Source organism: Periplaneta americana, chromosome 7 (assembly GCF_040183065.1).
Source record: "Periplaneta americana isolate PAMFEO1 chromosome 7, P.americana_PAMFEO1_priV1, whole genome shotgun sequence".
Lineage (NCBI taxonomy): Eukaryota > Metazoa > Arthropoda > Insecta > Blattodea > Blattidae > Periplaneta > Periplaneta americana.
Window position 1 is genome coordinate 134620990 of NC_091123.1, and position 22852 is coordinate 134643841.

The window sequence follows — 22852 nt, forward strand, 5'->3', positions numbered from 1 at the left end:
ATAGAAAGGTATAGCCAGGTTAATATTAAAAATGTTAGTAAAAATAAAATGATGTCCCTGTATAAGTTAAACGGGTTCACTCAATGTTTACCATTTTCAAAATTAACTTGGACAACACAATTATTTTAAAATAAACTCTGATAGAGGTGCGGCGAGTTTTAGGCAGCATTAAATGTATCATTCATTCAGGATTTTAGTTCAGTTCTTCGTTTTCTCTTGACAAGTACGTGCTTTGTGCAATGGGATTTGTATCTATATCAGTCTGTTTTAAAACACTTGAAATAAAGCTACTTTTTGCCAATTGTTAAGTTTAACATTTTTAAGGTAGAGACTTCATATTTTGTACACTTCATTTCCTTTCTGTAAGTATTCATGCATATGAGGTTCATTATAATCAAAGGAATGGTTTTGAGTTATTCAAATTTTAAAATGCATAATTTCAAAAACTATCTCATCTACAACATTTAAGTTTCATGCATGACTTTTATGACATCTCTGAAATTGTTATAAAATAACTGACTATCCAGAATTGTAAATTTATATCCATAGGCTGCAGCGGTCGCCGGTGGTCGTTGTGGCGCCAGAATCTGCGACGGTCGTCGGTCGTCGTCGTTGTTGCCCACGACGCCTTTCCTTGCCCTCGGCTGCCAGCTCCGTCGTATATGGAAAGTAGCCCAAGGAGGCACGTTGATGTAAATAATTAAAGATGTACACTAATTAATTTGGGCGCCAGCCTCCTCGAGATTACTCCGGTAGAGGATGAGGTTTTCCCAGGTCAGCTGCAAAAACGGTCGGGACATGGGGTTTGGGAGACGTGTTCGTAGATTGAAATGATGTAGGCGCACATCAGAAGTTGTTTGTAAGAACTATGAGAACGTTTATTATTATTATTAAGTGTTCGTTTCAGGTTAGCAGAAATGCGCGTCCAAGTGTATAATTTACTGTTCTCACTTCCTACAAGTTGGTAGACTAATTTCTGAGTTCACGTAATTATATATTTAGTACTATAAAACACCAGTAATATAACGGAGAGTTGATAACGTGATGACAATTTACTCCTAATGTAATAATAATGATGAGAAAAGAATTCAGACTTATAATAATGATGCAACACACGACTTCTTACTAAACCCACTAAAAAATTCTAAGTCCGTAAATTGTTATCCTTCCGAGTTAGGTTTGCCGAGAATATGTGGAGTGCGACCTCTCCGTACGCTGTCTATCTGCCTTCTCTCTATCTGCCAAATCTACCCTCTACTTTCAACCACCAAACTTACAATTTCGCCCTCCTAGCTATATATCACGTGTCTCTATTAAGAATCCTGATTGGCCATGATTACACTTACGTCACTTAAGACGCGTTCTTCAAAAATTGTTCGTTAACTAGAACCTCCCCTTACTTCCGGCGTCCTGACAATTCTCTGACATATACTAGATCATCTCTTTTGAAACCTGGCTTGGCGTCATCTTGCTGACCACCCGCAGGCAAAGTCCACGCATTCCCTCATCGGTCAAATCTACGCCTGGACACATGTTTCCTGTCCGCGTAGCTTGGCTTCGGCCTTCCTGCCCACCTGTTACTTCCGCCTCACATTCTGAAACTTTCTTACACGCCCCACACTTACTATCCATATGAGAATATTAACACGAAATACTAATCTAATGAAAACCTCCTTATCCTATACCAGGAACCGTCTCAAGGCTAAAACATGAACTTCAAAAATAAAATCTTTATTGTCTACTAAATACGTTTTACTTTTTAATAACGGAATATTTAGTAAAGTGGCCTACTATATACAAAAACTATTGTGTTTTGTTAACCACAGTGTATAGAACATGCAGTAAAAATTTCATAACCCTAGTATCAAAATTATTATAACAGCCTTTACACTTTTAATGTGACAAAATGTGTTGACAATTAAGTCTGGGAAAAATAATTTGTAAAGTTTCAATGGAATTCAAATTCAAGTGTACAGCCATTTAAATATGACGTAATACGGTATTTATGTTTCGAAGATCCTCATAGCACTGACACTTGCTCAAGATATAAATAAAAGATTGCGGGTTCTTAAAAAAACGAAAGTGCGATTTTTGAGTAGAAATAACCAGAAGTTCACCAGCTCCACTAAAGAAGTTTAGTTAAAAGTTAAAAATGCCTCGTAAGTATGTTAATAATAATGATAATGACTATTACACTTTTACTACGACCTACTACTTTTGACCAATAAAACGGTACGGAAGGACGTCTTTCAACCAATCATGTCTGCTTACCGCACAATTTTATTACTTCCCTAGCATTTGTTTCTTTGTTTGCCAACATTTCAAACTGAAATTTTTACTGTACTATAAAATATGCTTTGCGATCGTCATTTGTTTATCGCATAGACAGTCAACTGAAAATGTTGGCTCTGTTCAAACGTTTTGGTGAAGCTAACTAGTGAAATAGAATTTTAGTAAGTCAATCGATATTTGATTGTGTTAGAACACTTTATTTCTTCTAATCTACATATACTTTCTTCTATTCGTGTAATAGTCAATTAAATCCCACTCGAGTTTTGATTTTCTCTATATAAATCAAATCCTCTAATGAGATTGCTGTTGATAATTGAAGTGAAATACACTGTTTAAAAAAATGAAACTAAATCAACAAAGCCTTCTTAAGCAGTAATCGTCCATAGAGTTTAATGAAGATTGTATAGTTGGCAAAACTGGTAACAAGAGAATAGCTGATCATAACACACTACTGCCATCTAGCGGAATATTTGTAAAGATGAGATGGTGCAATAATACATTTTCAAGACACTTTAGTATTGTAGTACGTAAAGTCAATATTTTTTTTGTATTAGAGTCTACTTTATTTCTTCTAATCTTTATATAGTTTCTCCTAATCGTCTAATATTCAATTAAATGCCACTCGAGTTTTGATTTTCTCTACATAAATCAAAACCTCTACTGAGATTACTGCTGATAAATATTCGTTACATTTGTTGGAAAATTACTTTTAAATTATGAAAGGGAAAATTAGAGTCTCATGCAATCATTGATATCCACTACATCCATTATTGGATGTATGATTTCTTTTTCAAGAAACGAAAAACACTGTATCTTATACAGGGACATCACTTTATTTTTACCAACATTTTTAACATTAACCTGGCTATACTCGGAAACACTGTTGCCCCCTTCCATTATAGGAGTTTGATGTAACTAGTGCAATATGTAAACAAATCATTTTACTAGGTATAGGAGGAGAGAAAAGTAGTGTATCCATTTATGTTGTAGGGAAATACGATATTACGATTTTCAGTTTGATCATCACTTTTACGGAATTTATCAAAATACAGTAGAGTAGTAACATTTTTTTCTTCAAAAACTCAACTTTTCAGGCGGCTATGTTCGTTATGTAATGTCTACTTTATTTAGCATATTAATTATTGATGTTATCATACAATATAGAGAGTGCATTTAAATTGAGGGGGTCATAAGTAAAGGGCTGTAAGTGCACTTAAGTTACTTTTGAGAAAATGGGGTTTAAATGTTTAAGCTTTCGTAAAATCGGTGAAATTTTGTATTTAAATTTTAATGTGTGATGCGATTAAAATATCCCTTTGCCACTAAAATTTTTGATACTTTTGCTTACACTGGATGCACTTAACTCATGTTATTACAAATGTCACTAGCATTCCTTTGCTTCTAGCCACCTCAATTCAAAATAAGCTAATCTGAATTTTTAAACAAGTTGCTGAAAATGGTTGCCATTCATTACAATGCAGACTTCAATTCAGTACGCGTATTATTAAAAACATTTTGAAGCATATTCTCTGAAATTGAATTTATCGTTTTTTGAATATAATTTTTAGTACGATATTATTAATATAGGTTCTTTCTTCTATAGAAAACGTAATCATATTTCTGAAACACACTATACACTGCAGTGTTTACTTCACTGCTTGAAGACTTCGAATGCAACAGCGGCCGTAAGTTTGTGTGTCTGACGGGAGCAAGGACATTTGTGAAGGGGTGAGATTGAAGTACATTCAGAAATGCAGGTACAATAAAAATGCAAGTAAAAATAAAATGATGTCCCTGTATATTCCAGTCTAAAACGTGTGTTAAATAGTGAAGCTGATATTGAGGGAGTCATTCTGACATATCGATGAAGCACTTACCTAAATCCTGGCACAGCCGTCACAACGGAGCCATCGTGGTTGAGCCAGGTGACGTCTGGGGGTGGCGAACCGTGGGCTGAGCAGCTCACTTGAGAGCCCGTGGCGTTGGAGAAGCGGAGCACGGGGGGAGGCTCCAATAGGAACACGGGTCCGTGGATACCATGCTGGCATTCGGCACCTGCAGCAATACACAATGCAATGAGTCGAGTGTGGTCTGCTCTTGGCAGCTCCACTTCTGCAGAGATGTGTGGATACAGCTCAAGAGAATCTCAACTCCAAATAATCACTGTGTACTACTCATGTGTCAATAAATTATGCAGGTTCGCTGGACGAGAGCTTTCAAAACCTAGAAATATCGACATTAGTAACACTTCTGGGTGAGAATTAGTGGCTTTGATAGGTAAACGAAATCTCAACTACCGTTCTCTGAAAATTTCAGTTGTATAATTTGGAAATGTACGTAGAGTTACGCAAATTAAGCCAGGAGTATTGTAGGAAAAACTGGCTTGATACTAATCTACTCTCCTTCAACGGCACGAAATCGAAGTCAATAAAATACCTTTGTTATTAAACGTAACTAGCATTGAGAAACTAAATTCAAATTCTACCACAAAATTAAATACATGACTCTTATTTTTCATTCCCTAAAAATTGTAATTATCCACGTTTGGAAGAAACTTCGAAACAACAGACCATTTTCTTACAGTGCTTTCTCCGATGGCATTCTCCCCGTACACGACACAAGTGTTTCGACAGATATTGGAGAAAAATGGGAGTACAGTATAATGGTACAGTACACCAGTTATTCATAGATTTAAAAAAGGAATATGACTCGGTTAAGAGAGAAGTTTTATATAAAATTCTTATTGAATTTGGTATTCCCAAGAAACTAGTTCGATTAATTAAAATGTGTCTCAGTGAAACATACAGCAGAGTCTGTATAGGCCAATCTCTGTCAGATGCTTTTCCAATTCACTGCGGGCTAAAGCAAAGAGATGCACTATCACCTTTACTCTTTAACTTCGCTCTAGAATATGCATTAGGAAAGTCCAGGATAACACAGAGGGTTTGGAATTGAACGGGTTACATCCAGCTGCTTGTCTATGCGGATGACTTGAATATGTTAGGAGAAAATCCACAAACTATTAGGAAAAACACGGGAATTTTACTTGAAACAAGTAAAGAGATAGGTTTGGAAGTAAATCCCGAAAAGACAAAGTATATGATTGTCTCTCGTGACCTGAATATTGTACGAAATGGAAATATAAAAATCGGAAATTAATCCTTTGAAGAGGTTGAAAAATTCAAATATCTTGGAGCAACAGCAGCAAATATAAATGTCATTCTGGAGTAAATTAAACGCAGAATAAATATGGGAAATGCCTCTTGTTATTCGGTAGAGCAGCTTTTGTCATCCAGTCTGCTCTCAGAAACGCTGAAAGTTAGAATTTATAAAACAGTTATATTACAGGTTGTTCTTTATGGTTGTGAAACTCGGACTCTCACTTTGAGAGAGGAACAGAGGTTAAGGATCTTTGAGAATAAGATTAATTTGAGGTGAAAATGCTGACATCTATCTTCCTGAAATCTAAAAATGTTCGTACTTTAAAAACACTATTTTTTTTTAATTTGAACTTTACTTTTGCACCAAAACCTTAGTGTCACGAAATTAGCCAAGTCTGCCCTACTTCTTCAGAATTTATTATGCTAAAAATATTAAGATTTTTTGTGTAGTGTGGACCAAGCGCGGGGTTTCTCGGTACCGGCTGGTTCTATATCACACACATGAGACATATTCTCAGTTAGAGTCATTTAACCGTTGTTACAAGTAGTGTGTGTGTGTGTGTTCGGAGTGAAAAATATCTTTAAAAAGTATGTAATATTACTAAAGTTTAGGTTTCGTTTAGAACATCGTGTGTACATATATGATTCTTACAAACGTATTACAGAGTCCTCTCGTGAAGTACGAGTCAAAATGACATATATATATATATATATATATAACATAAAATGTATGGGTAAATTATTCGAAATTTCGTAACGGATATTGTATGTGACGGTTCCTGCCGACGTAACAATATTTACCTGCAATTTAGATGTAGAGGAGAGTGGCACAGGTTTATTGCATTTTCCACATGAATGTTCACTTTGAAATATGAAACTGAAGTATGGAGTCAATCGAGACGGAACGTTGGGTTAATAGATGAGAGACAGATCCCTGCTAACAATAAAACATAGATGAAACGAACGAAACAAATTCAGGATATTTTATTACATGTTCGTGATAAGAACCAATTTATTCAAGATATCTTAAAACAAAATTGTGTCACAAGATGACGATAGAGAATTTAAACATATAACAAGAAAAGAAGACATGCCACACAGATATTTCCTACAGATTTTGTTACTATAAATCAATGGCTTTTTCTTACTTTAAATCTTACGATAAAACCCTGTTGAACCCACTATATACTACCCTTCCGTCTTTAGTCTGGCGGTCAATGCTCCTTCCTCTTTGTGGAGATTTGTCTCGGCCGATTCAAATAACTCTGTTCCCATACGATCAATATAGGCATTCCATCCTTCCCGTCTTCTAAGTATCCACTTTCATCCGTATTGCCTATTACATGATTCTCTTATGTTTTCTGTTCTGATACGGTCAAATCTAGTTTACCCAATAACTCTCCTACTGAAAAGATTGGAGAATGCTGGATTTGTAGTGAAAGACCTTCCCTTGCGCAGACGGCTATGAATGAATGAATGACTTATTTCATTTTTGCTGTTTCAATTTTTCTGTTTTTGTAGTAGGCCCTGTCTGGCCTGGTTTCAGAAGGTATCAAAATAACACGACCAGCACTTCTATGTATTCCAGGTTTATTTATTTATTTATTTAATATGGTGGAGTTAAGGCCACCAAGCATTCTCTTCAACTCTACCAGAAATTCCATCAGTGCAATGAAATTGAAACTCTGCCACATATCCTAGGTTCCTATTTATTTGGTGAAAGCACTATGTAACAGAAGACGTCACATCAGATCGTCTATCGCCACCGCAATACGAGAGAAAGGCTTCATTGTTTTTGAAGAAGTTCTCGGGCTTACTATGAATGGGAACAATAGAAGGAAAGACATGCTTGTTAAAAAGTCATCTGAGAAGAAAGGTTTTAAGCAACTGCAAGAAGTGTTTGAGGAAAAGAGAGAAGTTTACATCTCCACTGTGGACCTGTACAAATACAGTTATTAACTTGATGACATCGAAGTATAGAGCGCGTGGTTCGTGCTCAGGGCACTGTACTCAAGTTTACATCACAAACACTAAAAAAGTCTGATCTGCAACACATTTGTTTCAATAACTGGCAATTAAGATCATAAAAGTTTCTATTTCCATACGATTCTACAGGTATTTGAATTTTTGGAATGGTAGTGTTGGGGAAGGGATCGTAAACTGAAGTATCGCCCAAAAGTGGGTCGCGCCTTCAAGAGATTTGGGAACCAATGGTTTAGAAAAATCTTATGACACTGCAATTCCAAAAAGAAAAAAAAATAGGAAGAAATAAAGAAAGAAAATAATAATGCGAATAAGAGCACAAAAATAGAGAAAAAATCAAGTACAGAGATAAATCACAACAGGTACAAATGAAGACATTTTTACAAAAACATCCCTAGTCATTTTAATGAAAGTGAGTTAAGGACACATTTGCTACTATTTCATATGTTTATAGACTCCAAAAATGACACATGCCAGGTGCTATAGTCAAAAGCATAAAAACCAGTTGTACGGAAATAGCTGACATGTGTCGTTCTATTTATTTTTATTGTTTTCCTGAAAAATAACAATTTTGACAAGGGTTGTTTTTGTAATAATGTCTTCAAATGAAATACCTCCTTTTTTAATATGAGTGAATGATGTGAGTCAAGCACCCGCCATTAGTTTATATATATATATATATATATATATATATATATATATATATATATATATATATAGGCTGTCCTATTTATCTTGTGCACCTATTATAACTTTTTTTGTTTGGACAGGTATTGGAATTTTTGTTTTTGAGAGTTATGTTAGAACGAGGGGCTAACATGAATGTAGAGATTTGGTGCATGTAACTACATTATGGTACAAGATACACGTGACGTCATCAATTTTTCAAATAGCACTACATACTTTAATCATATTACATTGATTACATACATTAAGACGAGTTCAAAAATGTATCACAGTGTCACTTTCCCAATCAATAACAACAACAAAATGCAAGATGAATGCCATCAGAATGTGCTGTTTGCTGTGGTGCCTCATTCATCTTGTGCATTAACTTACACTGACGTCCGTACAGGTCATTTGTTGTGTGTTTGCTGTCTTAACATGCAAAAAAAAAAAAAACACAAGAACTATCGACGTCACAATCCACGTACAGCGACCTGCACGTCCTCCGGACCTGTCGCCACTAGACTTCTTCCTGTGGGGAACTGTAAGGTCGGTGTGTACCAGAACATTCTGACAACACCAGACGACATACAGCAACGCATTCGACAGGCTTGTGTGTCCATGTAGCCAGCAACGTGCCGGGCAGTCATACGGTCTTTCGGGGAACGCCTTGGAATATGCATTAATGTGAATGGTCACCATTTGGAACATCTTCTGTGACTCTCAAAGCATAACATTATCACATTGGAAGTACGTTTTTGTTTCGTTTTGTTGTTATTGATTAGGAAAGTGACATTGTGATACATTTTTGAACTCGTCTTAACCCTTTGATGCACGCATTTGAGAAGGAAATAAAAAAAATTGTGTTTGCAATGAAATTAATATTTTACTTTTCTGAGAGAAGTACCTCAAATTTTAAAAATTTTAAAAACTTCCATTTTTTACACAGAAAATGGGTGGTTTCATGGTAAAACCACTATGCAATACTGCAGAACACAATGTCTTCAGACTTATTGCGAATGATACAAAAGGAAACAGTTTCTGGTTTCATTAAGGCAAAGTGCCACTTTACTTGTGTTGCGCGGTAATTAGAAAGGAAAAGAATGGACCTTCTATCCTTCCACTTGAGCCAGGACACTCCGGCATATGACGTATGGCTATCACTCTCACCACGTTTCATGTCGCGGTCTCTTCTTTCGTCGTGTGGTAAACCAGTACGCCCATGTCTAACTGTACCACATGCATAGATATTTTGCTCTCTTAGAGATCATCAGATTCAAACTTGTAAAAAAGTTGTCAAAAACAACCACCAACCATCTCTTCCTTGTAGCCATGATGAATAAGCTGACACAAAAATGGAACATTTTGTTGGATATGATAAGCATAACTACCTTGCTTGCGTAGTGGTTACGTTTTGAAACCACCACATTATTTCTATATTGACGCCATATGTGTCGAATAAATTACAATCTTGTTACTGAAATATGTTCTAAAAGATCGAAAGACAAATAATACTAAATAGAAACTTAGGTAACTGTGATATTTTAGCATACAACTGAAATAAAAACACGTAGCGAATCTTCCACATCCCAACTATACATAACAACATCGGCCATCTTAGTGGAGCAACACAAAATATATATAGGGAAAATAAAATTCTTCTCCAGTTACTAGGGATCAGTGAACGCAGCGCAGTAGTTTTGAAATTAAATTCACACTGTAAGTAGGCAGGAAACTCAAATTTAAAAGCTGGTTATGTACTGTAACCACTGCGCTTCAAAGGGTTAATGTGTGTAATCAATGTAACATGATTAAAGTATGTAGTGCTATTTCAAAAATTGATGACGTCACGTGTATCTTGTACCATAATGTAGTTACATGCACCAAATCTCCACACTCATGTTAGTCCTTCGTTATAACATAACGCTCAAAAACGAAAATTCCAATACCTATCCAAACAAAAAAGTTATAATAGGTGCACAAGTTAAATGGGACACGCTGTCCTACATATATATATATGTATATATATATAATACGCTGTCCTATATATATATATATATATATATATATATATATATATAATACTGATTGTATTAATTGATTTCAAACGGTATCTTCTTTTATTATATATAATAATTCATCTCCATTTAGCCTGTCGAAAGCTTTTTTGTAATCGATGAAAGTTAGGTTTGTTGCTAAATTATTCTCGTGTCTTTTCTAATATCATTTTTAAAGTAAAATAACCATCAGCACATGAACGGACCTTTCTAAATTCATTTTGATCTTCAGTGATGAATGTTTCATAATGAGTATTTAATCTCTCTTTAATAGTGCATTATGCAACGAGCCTATAATGGTAGTAATTAAGACGCGAGTATGTTTGTTAATGAAACGAGAGCAAGCGAGTTTCATAATTTTCATACGAGCGTCTTAATTACCATTATAGTCAAGTTTCATACGACTTTTTATGCTCGACCATATTTCTAACTTGAAATTATTCAGATGTATACATTTTATTTGTATCTGACAAGATCGGAAGTGACCTTGTTCTAGGTCGTGAATTGTGAGATGTGCGCAGACGTGAAAGTATTGATTTTTTCCGAGGAACAATAATGTCATTGACCTTGATGTAATCCCGTTAAACTTGATATAACCTTGATTATTGAATTCGACATTGAAAAACGAGATGACAAATTTAATTTATTTTAATATTATTTACAATTAATGCTAATTATTATAGTAACAGAACATAAACTTCTGCGACAGTATTGGATTTCCAGCCTCCGTGACATTTCCCTAATTCTCTTTCGATTGCATATCCGAGAATAATCGATACTTGCTGTTTTATAACGGTTCAAAGCTGACTTGTCATTGGCTGAACACCTGTGAGCTGAGTTCTCATTGGCTGAACACCTGTATTTTAATGAGTAGGTGTACTTTAATGACATGCATTAAAGGACTGCTACCAGGTGTATAATTACTACATTTCGGCATGGTCGAGCATAAAATAGATTAAGTATTATAATCAGAAAATATGTCTAATCTTCTTGCATCAATTTTTAACCTTGAGATAAATCGTGGATCCGTGCCAGTAGGAAAAAGAAAGTAGAATAAATTACACTTTTATGTTGGTAAAGTTTGAAATTAATTTTTCTAAGTTTCATTTCCGCCTCTCCAATAATTTGTTAACGTAACTTTTTCCTAATATAATATATCTCCTGTTCCTTCTTCACCTTCATATTAACCTGTCCTTTCCAATGAGTCGCCTCATCTTCTCGGAGGACGACCGGGATTTCTTTCTCCTTTAGATGAGTTTTCTCAGTCTGGCGGACCTATCGATCTTACGACATCCATTCTAAAATATTGATTAGATTTCCAGTTGAAGAGACTTCTTCTCCTCTTCCAACATAATATAATCATGTCGTCGTCATCATCATCATCATCATTATATCTACTATTTCCATCACCATTATATTATATAATCATATCACTATCAGCACCAATATCACATGTAATCATAAGAATCACATCAACACTACCACCATCACAATCATATTATACCGGGTGAGGCAGTTAAAACAGGTCACCTGAATAACACGACCATTTTTAGTTAGTTAGTTAGTTAGTGGTTTAGAAAGGGCGCGTCAGCAACTATGGCTATTTGCGCCCTTATCTAAAATTCTTTACAGAACAGAGACATAATACAATAATCAGAATGCTTAAAAGAACTAAAAAACGTTGTCACGATTAAAACGAGGTACACAAATGCAGTTTCAACTGGGTGATGCATAAAAGATTATAAAAATCTCAGACCTTAACTAGTATTTAAAAAGAGACAATAAAATAACAGTACAAATGCTACCATAAATAAATTATCTGGCGTATTTCTAAAATACTCGGATGTAAAAGGTCCGAATGTCAAGTTTGTTAAATAACTTATATACTAAATAACAAATGTAACCTCCGGATGTAAAGGGTCCGGACGACAGGAAAACAGGTCAATAAAAACAAAAACTAAATCACCCTGTCAAGTCCAGTACTCGATAAAAATCTCAGGACTGCATTTGTACAATTAAAATCATTTCCAAGAGCGTCACGAAGAGTCGGCCGAATTCCATATTGCCGACGGACACGGTCATATTTTCTACAATGCAATAAAAAATGTTCCATAGTAAGTGGAACATGGCATAGATCACACTCCGGCTGAAGCTCACCACGTAGCAGATGGCCATGTGTCAGATGACAGTGGCCAATCCTTAACCGGGTGAGTAAAACTTCTTCGTGTCGTGGCGCTCTTGTGGACGAATCCCAAACTCGAACAGTATTCTTCATTCTTCGTAATTTGTTTTCCTCTTGTGCAGACCATTCTCCTTCCCATTGCCACCATATTCTATATTTCAAATAATTTTGTGTCTTGCCACCTCTTGCGCCAGTATACCTGAGTGCCATTCGTAGCACCATCTTTGGCTGCAGCATCTGCGGCCTCATTCCCAGGAATTCCGACATGGCCAGGAATCCACACTACTTCAATCTCGGAGTCAGAGCTTAGGAGTGTGTGGAACCATTTTTAGTGATAAAAGAAAATTCATCAGACAAAAGTTGCTTGGCTTGAAGTGGGACATAATATTAATATCAATTTTCTTCCATACGTAAAGTAGGCCCAAGAGAGGAAGTATGTAAGTCAATTGCGTTATTTTAAATAGATTGATATGTTTTAAATACTGCATTTGAAGACTCATAAACTACGTATGTTTGTGGGTCATTTGAAGTCGTTGAAGATCAAAGATGAACAATATTTTATAAAAGAACATATCAAATATTTTTTATACTAACATATCATGCTAGATGTTCAAAATGGTGACTTTCAAACATGCTTAACGATTCTGTGTGGACAATACTGCACGTTGACTTTCTTCCGGATTTATCACAGAGCAAGCTCGTGGTGTATGGTCTTATATGTCTTCGTGACTCGTCGGTATTTATCGGTACACTTATTGTTGTTTTTAATTTTCCCCCACATATAAAAGTCCACTCTGTGAAGTCTGGTGAACGTGCAGGCCATTTTGTGTGTCCATACTGCGTGTGCATCGAATAAAAAATTCAGATTTGAATCTTGAATTGCAGAAAGCTCACATGTCCATGTTAGTTAATTTCCAAGAGGCATAAAAAACTGATTATTTTCCAAAGTCATTGGTATTTTGAAGACACTATTTTTTTATTGAAGTACAATAATAAGACCAGGTGTTTAACTTACATCAACTTTAATTTTCTTTTTAGTGTTTTTTTAAGAAATCTGAATTGCCTAGACATATGGGATTTTATACAATTCACGACTAGTAATAATTTTGTTACTTTAAAACAATATTTAGGTAAAGAAAACGGAAAAGGACAATTCTTTTTATCTTATAAAGAGCTTCAAATGTGTATATAAACCAAGAAATTTAAAACAAACTACACAAACAGACAAAAATTCAAAATTATGTCAATAGCCTATCTAATTCAAATTCACTTAATCCTACAAAAAAAAAACAAACAAACAAACAAACAAAGACGAGCAAACTGATTTCTTTTTAATTAAAAACATTCCACATGCCCTTGCTTCCTGGTGTTTCTGCAATTTCAAACAATTCGTTGTAACGTATTTCCGCTGTGAAATGTACACTGAGCACTGGACGTGTGAGCACTGGACTTGAAGTGCCTATATATGAATATTACAATCATATGAAAAACTGAATGAGAAAAATTGTGACTTGGTGTTTCTGCAGTTATTCACCATTCATTTGATAAGCTATTTTCTGAAAAACAGGCATATTTATCGCAATAATTATTTTCCACTTTATAATTACCGAAACATATTCTGATTTTGATTTTCAACGTTGTATATGTTTATGAATATAAACGTGTGTGAGTATATACAGGGACATCATTTTAGTTTTACTAACATTTTTAATATTAACCTGTCTATACCTTTAGAGAACCGGAAACACCGCTTGCTCCCACCTCCAAGACTGGAGTTCGATGATACTGGCGTAAAACACAAATCACTCTACTAGGTATAGGATGGAAGAAAAGTACTTCATCCATTTACGTAAACTAGGAAATATCGCGATTTTGAGTTTGATAATTTTCATTAGGTTTTTCTTTAATCAAAGTACAGTACTGTATAAAGAATAAGTGTTTTTACTCACGAAGTAAGTTATCCATGCGAACGTATTCATTATGCAGTGTATACTGTCTACAGCACATTAGCGTACAATATAGAGAAAGAAGTTAAATTGAAAAATAATCATAATATGAATATTTAAACACAATTTTGAAAATGGTGGCCGTTCATTTCGATAGCCTACAGGCTTCAGTTCTTTTGTGCATATTATCGCACTATAGACTATTGCATCTAATTCCAATTACCAGTTTCGTCCTTCGTACTAGTAACTCATGTTGAAATAATTCTGTACCTACTCTACGTACTGTGAATTCAATCTTCACTTCTGCCCGACCCGAAAATATAAAATTACTCAGACATGCTATCTACTGTCCGTCCAAGTGGTTATGCCGCAGGATTGTAGAAAGGGATGAAATCACGTGACAGTTAATTACTTAACGAGGCCCTTTTATTTAAGTTAAATTAAACAGCTGTATAACATTACGTAAACGTCCAATTCCTAAGAGAAATTAAAGTTTTCAGAAAAGAGCTAAGACAGCCCAGCTTTTACAGAGGGGCGAGCAGAAGCAGGTGGGGGAAATCGGGATGCGACGTAGGCAAATGGACAGTACCTGTGCGAAAATATGATTCAATATTGAAAGCTCTTTCGTCACTGGAAAACGCGAACATATTTCTGGAACGTACTATACCCAGTAACTCAGTACTGCTTACTATCTTACTATCTGCGGTCTTTGTTCTATGTGGAATTGGAACTTCCTTAGTAGAAGGGGTGGGAGTGAAGTACATTCAAAAACTCAGGTACAATAAAAATTGAATTAAAAATAAAATGATGTCCCTGTATATATTCACACTACAAATGGATAAATACCCGGTGGCAGTGGTAACTAATTACACTCAATAATAACAATTAATAATAAATACAATTAATAATAATACTAATAATAATAGTTAATACTAATAATGATTGAGGTTCTGGCTCATATGTATATCCATTATCAAGCAGTACATCTCATTTGACGATATGTATCAGAGGAAGAACAATTATTGTTTGTATGCATCTGAAGTCTGATTAGTGGAATATATAGCTAATTGGAGATGTATGCATTGGAGGGGGAAAGGAACTGGCCACTCTACCCCATTATCTCGTGGCCTAGTTGTCTCATGAGTGATGCCTTATTGGTGTTATTTATGAGGCTCAAACCTGTCTTCGGACAGCTGACTAAACAACAATAAATAATACTAATATTACTCTATCAAGGCGAGTGGAGCCGCGGGCGTAATGTGAACTATCGCGATGCGGTATTACGAACGCAGGAGCAGTAGCGCTACGGCTCCGGGCTGCAGGACTCCACTGGCCTTGGTCGAGTGATAATAATAATAATAATAATAATAATAATAATAATAATAATAATAGCAATAATAATAAATAGTAGTAACAAATATAAATGATACTCGGGAGGAAATTAAACACAGAATAAACATGGGAAATGCCTGTTATTATTCGGTTGAGAAGCTTTTATCATCCAGTCTGTTGTCAAAAATTCTAAAAGTTAGAATTTATAAAACAGTTATATTACCGGTTGTTCTATATGGTTGTGAAACTTGGACTCTCACTTTGAGAGCGGAACATAGGTTAAGGCTGTTTGAGAATAAGGTGCTTAGGAAAATATTTGTGGCTAAGAGGGACGAAGTTCAGGAGAATGAAGAAAATTGCACAACACAGAACTGCACACATTGTATTCTTCACCTCACATAATTAGGAACATTAAATCCAGACGTTTGAAATGGGCAGGGCATGTAGCACGTATGGGCGAATCCAGAAATGTATATAGAGTGTTAGTTCGGAGGCCGGAGGGAAAAAGACCTTTGGAGAAGCCGAGACGTAGATGGGAAGATAATATTAAAATGGATTTGAGGGAGGTGGGATATGATGATAGAGACTGGATTAATCTTGCTCAGAATAGGGACCAATGGCGGGCTTATGTGAGGGCGGCAATGAACCTCCGGGTTCCTTAAAAGCCAGTAAGTAAGTAATTAAGTAAGTAATATTAACAAGGAGCATCCTAAATTAAGTGAAGCATGACAAGTAAAATAACATTTAAAGTATATATATGTTAATAAGGTATTTTTTTTGTTTTATTTTGTAAATCATCTCGAGGTTTTCCCTCAACCAACTGAAGCAGAATTACTGGGTAACTTTCGGCGTTAGACCTCGGACTCATTTCGCCATCATTAATTTACATATCATCATCATCATCATCATCATCCATACCATAGGCCGGGTTCAGTTCACGGTGTAGCGTGATGTACTTGTACAAGAGCGCGACGGTTCGGCTAACCAATCATTCACAGAATTGTAGTGGTAAGCATAATAACTCTGGCTGCAGTGTAAGCCTTCGGGTCCCTCCTCTATAAAAAAAAAATCATCTCGAGATCTCCCTCAGTTCTTTGCACGACCCCCTGGAGTCGCGAACCACAGTTTGGGGAGCGTTGTTTTATAATATTATCATCATTATTATTATTATTATTATTATTATTATGCCTATTAGTATTATTATTACTATTTGTATATCAAAGAATGCTAAATTGAATGACTACGTAATCGTAATCCGTTGCCTGCAATACGTTGGCTTAACAAAAAGTAGACTAATGCTAATAATTCCGCTTTAGCGTTTCATGTTAACAACACAACGGGATCGCAGTTTTGACGGCGGGCCCACAGTAATGTTATTACAGCTTTAAGATCCTTGTTTCCATTGCGAATTACAGGCATCATGTCTGCTCCGTTGTGTAAATTGAGTGGAAAGGAAACAGTAGTAATCACGGTACGCAAACATATACATATAACAAGCAAACAAATAAATGCACTGTCGCACTGCCTATTGTATGCCGCAAACTCGTCGTGCCCAGGGTTACGCTTCTCCTCAGTGCAACAGTGAACTACGGGGCTGCATTGCCCTCATTCTATTCACTAGAATTAATATAAAATAGTACATTATGCAACGAGCCTATTATGGTAGTAATTAAGACGCAAGTATGATTGTTTATGAAACGAGCGCAAGCGAGTTTCATAATTTTCATACGAGCGTCTTAATTACCATTATAATCAAGTTTCATGCGACTTTTCATGCTCGACCATATTTCTAACTTGAAAGTATTGAAAATTAGGTCTTTTCATGGTTATGTGCGAACTGACCTGAATTGTGAGATGTGCGCAGACGCGAAAGTATTGATTTTTTCCGAGGCCGAATGTCATTGATCTTGGCATAGAATAAGAATGAACATTACTCTGATATAACCTTGAAATTGATTTAGAATTGAAAAACGAGATGACAAATTGAATTTATTTGAATATTATTTACAATTAACGCTAATTATTATAGTAACAGAACATAACCTTCTGCGACAGTAGTCTATTGGATTTCCAGCCTCCGTGACTTTTCGCTAATTGTCTGTCGATTGCATATCCGAGAATAATTCGGTACAAAGCTGACTTGTGATTGGCTGAAGACCTGTACTTTAATGAGTAGGTGTACTTTAATGACATGCATTAAAGGACTGCTACCAGGTGTATAATTACTACATTTCGGCATGGTCGAGCATAAAGTAATATAAATGTTAGAGGCACTGGAAAGTGATTAGGGCCAAAAAAAAAGAAAAATACCGTAATTCATTTTCCCTTTTAAATATCCAGAAAACTTTGCTGAACAAGTTTTTTTTTTCTTCCATAATTTTAAAAATTTTTAGGCTTCAAAATGAGATCCTAAAAGTAGCACCCTGGCTGACAAACCCATCGTCATGTTTTTTTTTTTTTTTTTTTTTTTTTTTAACCTTTCCACATAACTTGTGATTTTTTAACTTCAGGGACACTTTTCTCAGAAACTATTTGTGTATACTCTCTCACAATTAATATCACTCAATAAAATAATTGTATTCCAATGGATACCATCCCATTGTGGAATCCTGGGAAACGAGAATGTGGATGCTTTAGCAAAGAAGGGCAGCACTGCTACTGAAGTTAAGCGTTCACTACATCGTATCGCACGCAACGGATATTTTAAGTGCAGTGCGTTCACTGTAACGGCTTCACCTCATCGCCTCATCGGATTCCCCTAACAGCCGTTTAAAACATGACGTCGTACGATATTGACACAACTGAAAGCAAAGGAGTTGAGGTTAGGTCTATTAATTACGTCTGTTAGCGAATAAGAATTTGTAATTACTTCATGCGTCTTAATTGAAGAGGAAGAAACGAAATATATATTGGTTACATAATACTGTATATTTGCAAGAAATGACTTGATTACTGTAATGAGAAAGCCTCACATTATATAATTCTTCGCAATTTTCTACACGCGAAATGAGTTTCCGTCTGCCATTTTGCCATTTTGGCTCGACACTGAACATGGCACAACATAATAGTAACAGTTGACCAATTAAAATTGATTTATTAAAGAAGGCCATGATCGCACGCATCGGAAAAGTTGCCCATCCGAAAAACGTGGATTTGCCGTGAGGCGGTGCATCCGATACGATGTAGTGAACGCGGTTACATAAAAATTACAGCAAAGATAGTCTTTTTCCGATCCGTGCGATTCGTCCGATGCGTGCGATACGATGTAGTGAACGCTTACCTTTACAGACCTGTTACTAAATCTACGTATTACTCTGTGAAAAGATTTATTAAATCTACATACTTAGACTTCAACAAACAAAATTTGGTAACACAATCTACAGGGAAAAAAATGGAACTCTCTGCATCATAATCCACAGTTAATTCCCGATTTACCACGAAAATCGTCTGTAGCTGCATTTAGATTGGCAATAGGCCATGATTGTTTGGCCAAACATCTGCATAGAATTGGAATATATCAGTCCCCTAACTGCCCATTGTGCAACTCAAACCAAGAAATGGATTCGGAACACCTCAAAATCTGTGCTTCAGTGGCTGACCGTGATAATACCTTTGAAATATATTGGAGTGCAAGAGGTCAAATGACTTTATTGTCAAACGCCTGGCATTAGAAAGCAACAACATATATTTAATGGTATGTTCTACTAAATTTGGATGACTTTTTTTTTTTTCGTTTGCATATTGGTTGTAATAGTTTCCAGCAAATTATTATAGTCATGGTGATTTACGAATCCAGGCTATTTCTATTGGAGAGGTAGTTTAAGAATCCAACTAAATTTGTATTATACTATAAGATTTTATTGATCCTGTGTCATTAAAAATTATGTAACTTCATCCCTTGTAAAATTAGGAATTTTATGGGCTATTCAATTAAATAAATAAAGGCTGGTTCACAATAAACGACAACGAGAACGAAGACGGAAATAATGTTAAAATGAATGTTTTTAAATATGAGCATTCATAATAGTTAATTCTGAATGTTCACATTTAAATACATTTATTTTAACAATATTTACGTTCTTCTTCTCGTTGTCGTTTCCGTTTCCGGTTTATTGTGAACCAGCCTTTAATCAGGAAGTACATCCTGAAAAGACAAAGTACCGTACATGATTATGTCTCGTGACCAGTACATGGTACGAAATGGAAATATGAACATTGGAAATTTATACTTTGAAAAGGTGGAAAAATTCAAATATCTTGGGGCAACAGTAACAAATACTAGGGCTGGATAAAAAGTAATGGCAACAGTTCGATATTTCTGACATGGCTTTATTCACAGGGATACAACATTTACGTACCTTCTATATAGTCGCCCCGCCCTTATTTATTACCTTTTTCCAAATGTTTGGAAGGAGTCGTACACCATCAGCGCGTCCATCTTTGTTGATGTTCCGTATTGACCGCCCTATAGCACGGATAAGTTCATCTCTGGTATTGTACCAGGTTCCTCGCAGTGGTTCTTTCACTTTGGTGAAAAGATTGTAATCGCATGGACTCATATCGGGTGAGTACGGTGGATGTTCCAGAATCTCCCATTGCCAGCGGCGCAAGAGGTCCTTGACAGCAGGATCGGTGTGACTCCTTGCATTGTCATGAAGAATGATGGGATTCTGTACCACCAAGTGTCGTCGGTTTCTCCTGAGGGCTGGACTAAGGTGGTGCTGCAGGAACCTGCAGTAGTAGTCCGCGTTTACCGTCTGCCTTGGAGGTACAGCGTGGTGCAGTATTACCCCATCAATGTCATCCGCTACAATGAACATCACCTTCACAGCACTTTCTGTAGGGCGCACTTTCTTCGGACGAGAAGAACTGGATCTTCCAATCATTTGATTGACGTTTCAAGTTTGGTTGGTTCGTATGAGCGAGCCCAGGTTTCGTCCATAGGGACGATTTTTCCAAGAAAGTCGTCATCTCTCCTTTGGTACCGGTCCAACAAGGCCTGTGCGACTGCATAGCTGTGCCATTGTTAAACATCGGAAATTTCATGGGGTATCCAACGCCCTGTAATTTTGCGGTAACCCAGAATGTCTTGCAGAATGTGGAGCACAGATTTGTGACATACTCCGACTTCCGCTGCTAACTCACGCGCAGTCCATCGGCGATCAGCATCCAACAGGGAAGCAAGGAATTGAACTGTGTTGTCCTCCACGCGGGGTAGTCCTGTACGGAGGTTGTCCTGAACGGCATCCCTGCCTTCCCGGAACTCTTTGACCCATCGTGCCACTGTGCGATATGGCAATGCTGCATCGGCATATGCTTCACGCAGTTCCTGAAAACATTCTTGTGCACTACGACCTCGTGTCACTTCAATTTTGATCCAGCAACGTTGCTCTAGTTTTGTAAACGTGGTCTTAGGGCGCTTGCACTATCCCATATGAAAATCAACGTTCTATACACTGGAGTAGATTGAAAGAGTACTGTGGCCGCTGGCTGCACTAACTCATCTAACAGTCCTTGTTCATGTCCACACAGCTGGCAGCTCTCGAACGCACCATCGTCACGTGACAGCAGTGTTGCCATAACTTTTTATCCAACCTATGTATAAATGACACCCGGGAAGAAATTAAACGCATAATAAATATTCTACAATAAATACATTGACTGTTGGGCTCTAGTTTCACGTTATTTGAATAAAACATTTTTATGCATGAGTATTAATGTAATTTTTTTTTATTAAAAAGTCAAAACTTATCATCTTTTCAAATTACAATTTCTACATAGAAGTGGAGCACATTTAAAATTTAAAGAAAAGGCGGTAAAAGTTTCATAGATACTGTATATCTGTAATAGCCTACTGATATATAGATACCGTACTTAAAAGGCGAATCATTTAACACTGGCAATATTAGAAAAACTTTGAGGCAGATGAAGTACAGAAAAATTTCTGAAACGGTAAATTTAGGCCGAGGTTCCTTGTAACAAACAGAATCTACATGAGAACAAGAAGAAGTTCTCTATTTAAAAAAATTCTGATATCACGTTTTTAGCCAGTGAAGTACTAGACTGTTCTAAATTCAAATTTCTTTAAGCCAGTTTTGCATTTAGATTCTGGGTAGCAACAATACAGTAGCAGGTGCATACATCGACAACATTTCCAATGGCAGGCAGCATCCCCATCAGAAATGAGGGGGTTTGTGTTTATCTTCCATCGTGTCTCCTCCCATTTCCCAACCAACAGGGGTTGAAAACTATCTGGTTGACCATCCCTCATGGATCACTGGAGCTCCCAACAGAGAACTTGCCGTTAAGACTAGCAAATGATTTATTGTTGATAGTGCCACGGTGACTGCTCTTGTCAAACCGTTAAATTGAAATTACTGATCAGATGAGATATGAACTGCGACACCCAACAAAAAATTTAAATTACATTGATTAATTCACTCTTCGATAATTATTAAAGGGATGAACGGATTCAAAATAAAATAGACATTACTGCATTATTTTCACCCTCACAGCACATTTTCGAATGACAAACCCGGGGCGATTTTAAAATATTTACTCGTATAATATATACATCTTTAATTTTTAACAGTAATCTCACTAGAGGTTTTGATTTATCTAGAGAAAATCAAAACTCGAGTGGGATTTAATTGCCTATTACACGATTCGAAGAAAGTATATAAAGATTAGATGTAACGAAGTACTCCAATACAATAAAATCTTAATTGTCTTACGAAAATACAACTGTCTTCAAATGTATTATTATACCATCTCAACATTATGCTAGATGGCAGTAGTGTGTTATGATTATCTGTTTTCTTGTTATTAGTTGTGCCAACTATAGAATCTTCATTGAACTCTGTGGACGGTTACTAGTCAAGAAGGCTTTGTTGATTCAGTTTCATTTTTTATTAAAACATTTGCATTCCACTTCAATCCTCCGGATCCCAGTAATCAACGTCACTTGACAGATGATTTTCAATAAATCTTAGTATTAAACAATCTCTGATACGTGACTATCCATAATAATATAGCAGAAGCTATAACAAACATAACGTAAATAATATAAACAAGTGTTAGAAAAGTTTTAATCAGTGATGATGAAATAAATAAGAAATGTTTTAATAAACGATGAAATAAAAATTAAACATGAATAATTTTAAAAGAAACAATTATTGAAAGTACAATTTTCAAATTTGAATGTTTTAGTGGTTGGTGGTTCAGTTGATGTTA

General features: G+C 36.0%; 1 protein-coding gene across 9 annotated transcripts in view; it reads right to left on the reverse strand.

Moving 5' to 3' along the window:
• The window catches only part of Dscam3 (Down syndrome cell adhesion molecule 3), a 2377722-nt gene that overhangs the window by 1273372 nt on the left and 1081498 nt on the right, over positions 1–22852 (reverse strand). For all 9 annotated transcript variants that reach the window (XR_011333174.1, XR_011333173.1, XR_011333172.1 and 6 more), the window contains exon 4: positions 4170–4347. Coding sequence is in view for 6 of the 9 variants with exons in the window: in XM_069831322.1 (XP_069687423.1) it covers positions 4170–4347 (178 nt within the window). In the remaining 3 variants the exon portion in view is untranslated. The remainder of the gene's footprint in view (positions 1–4169; positions 4348–22852) is intronic.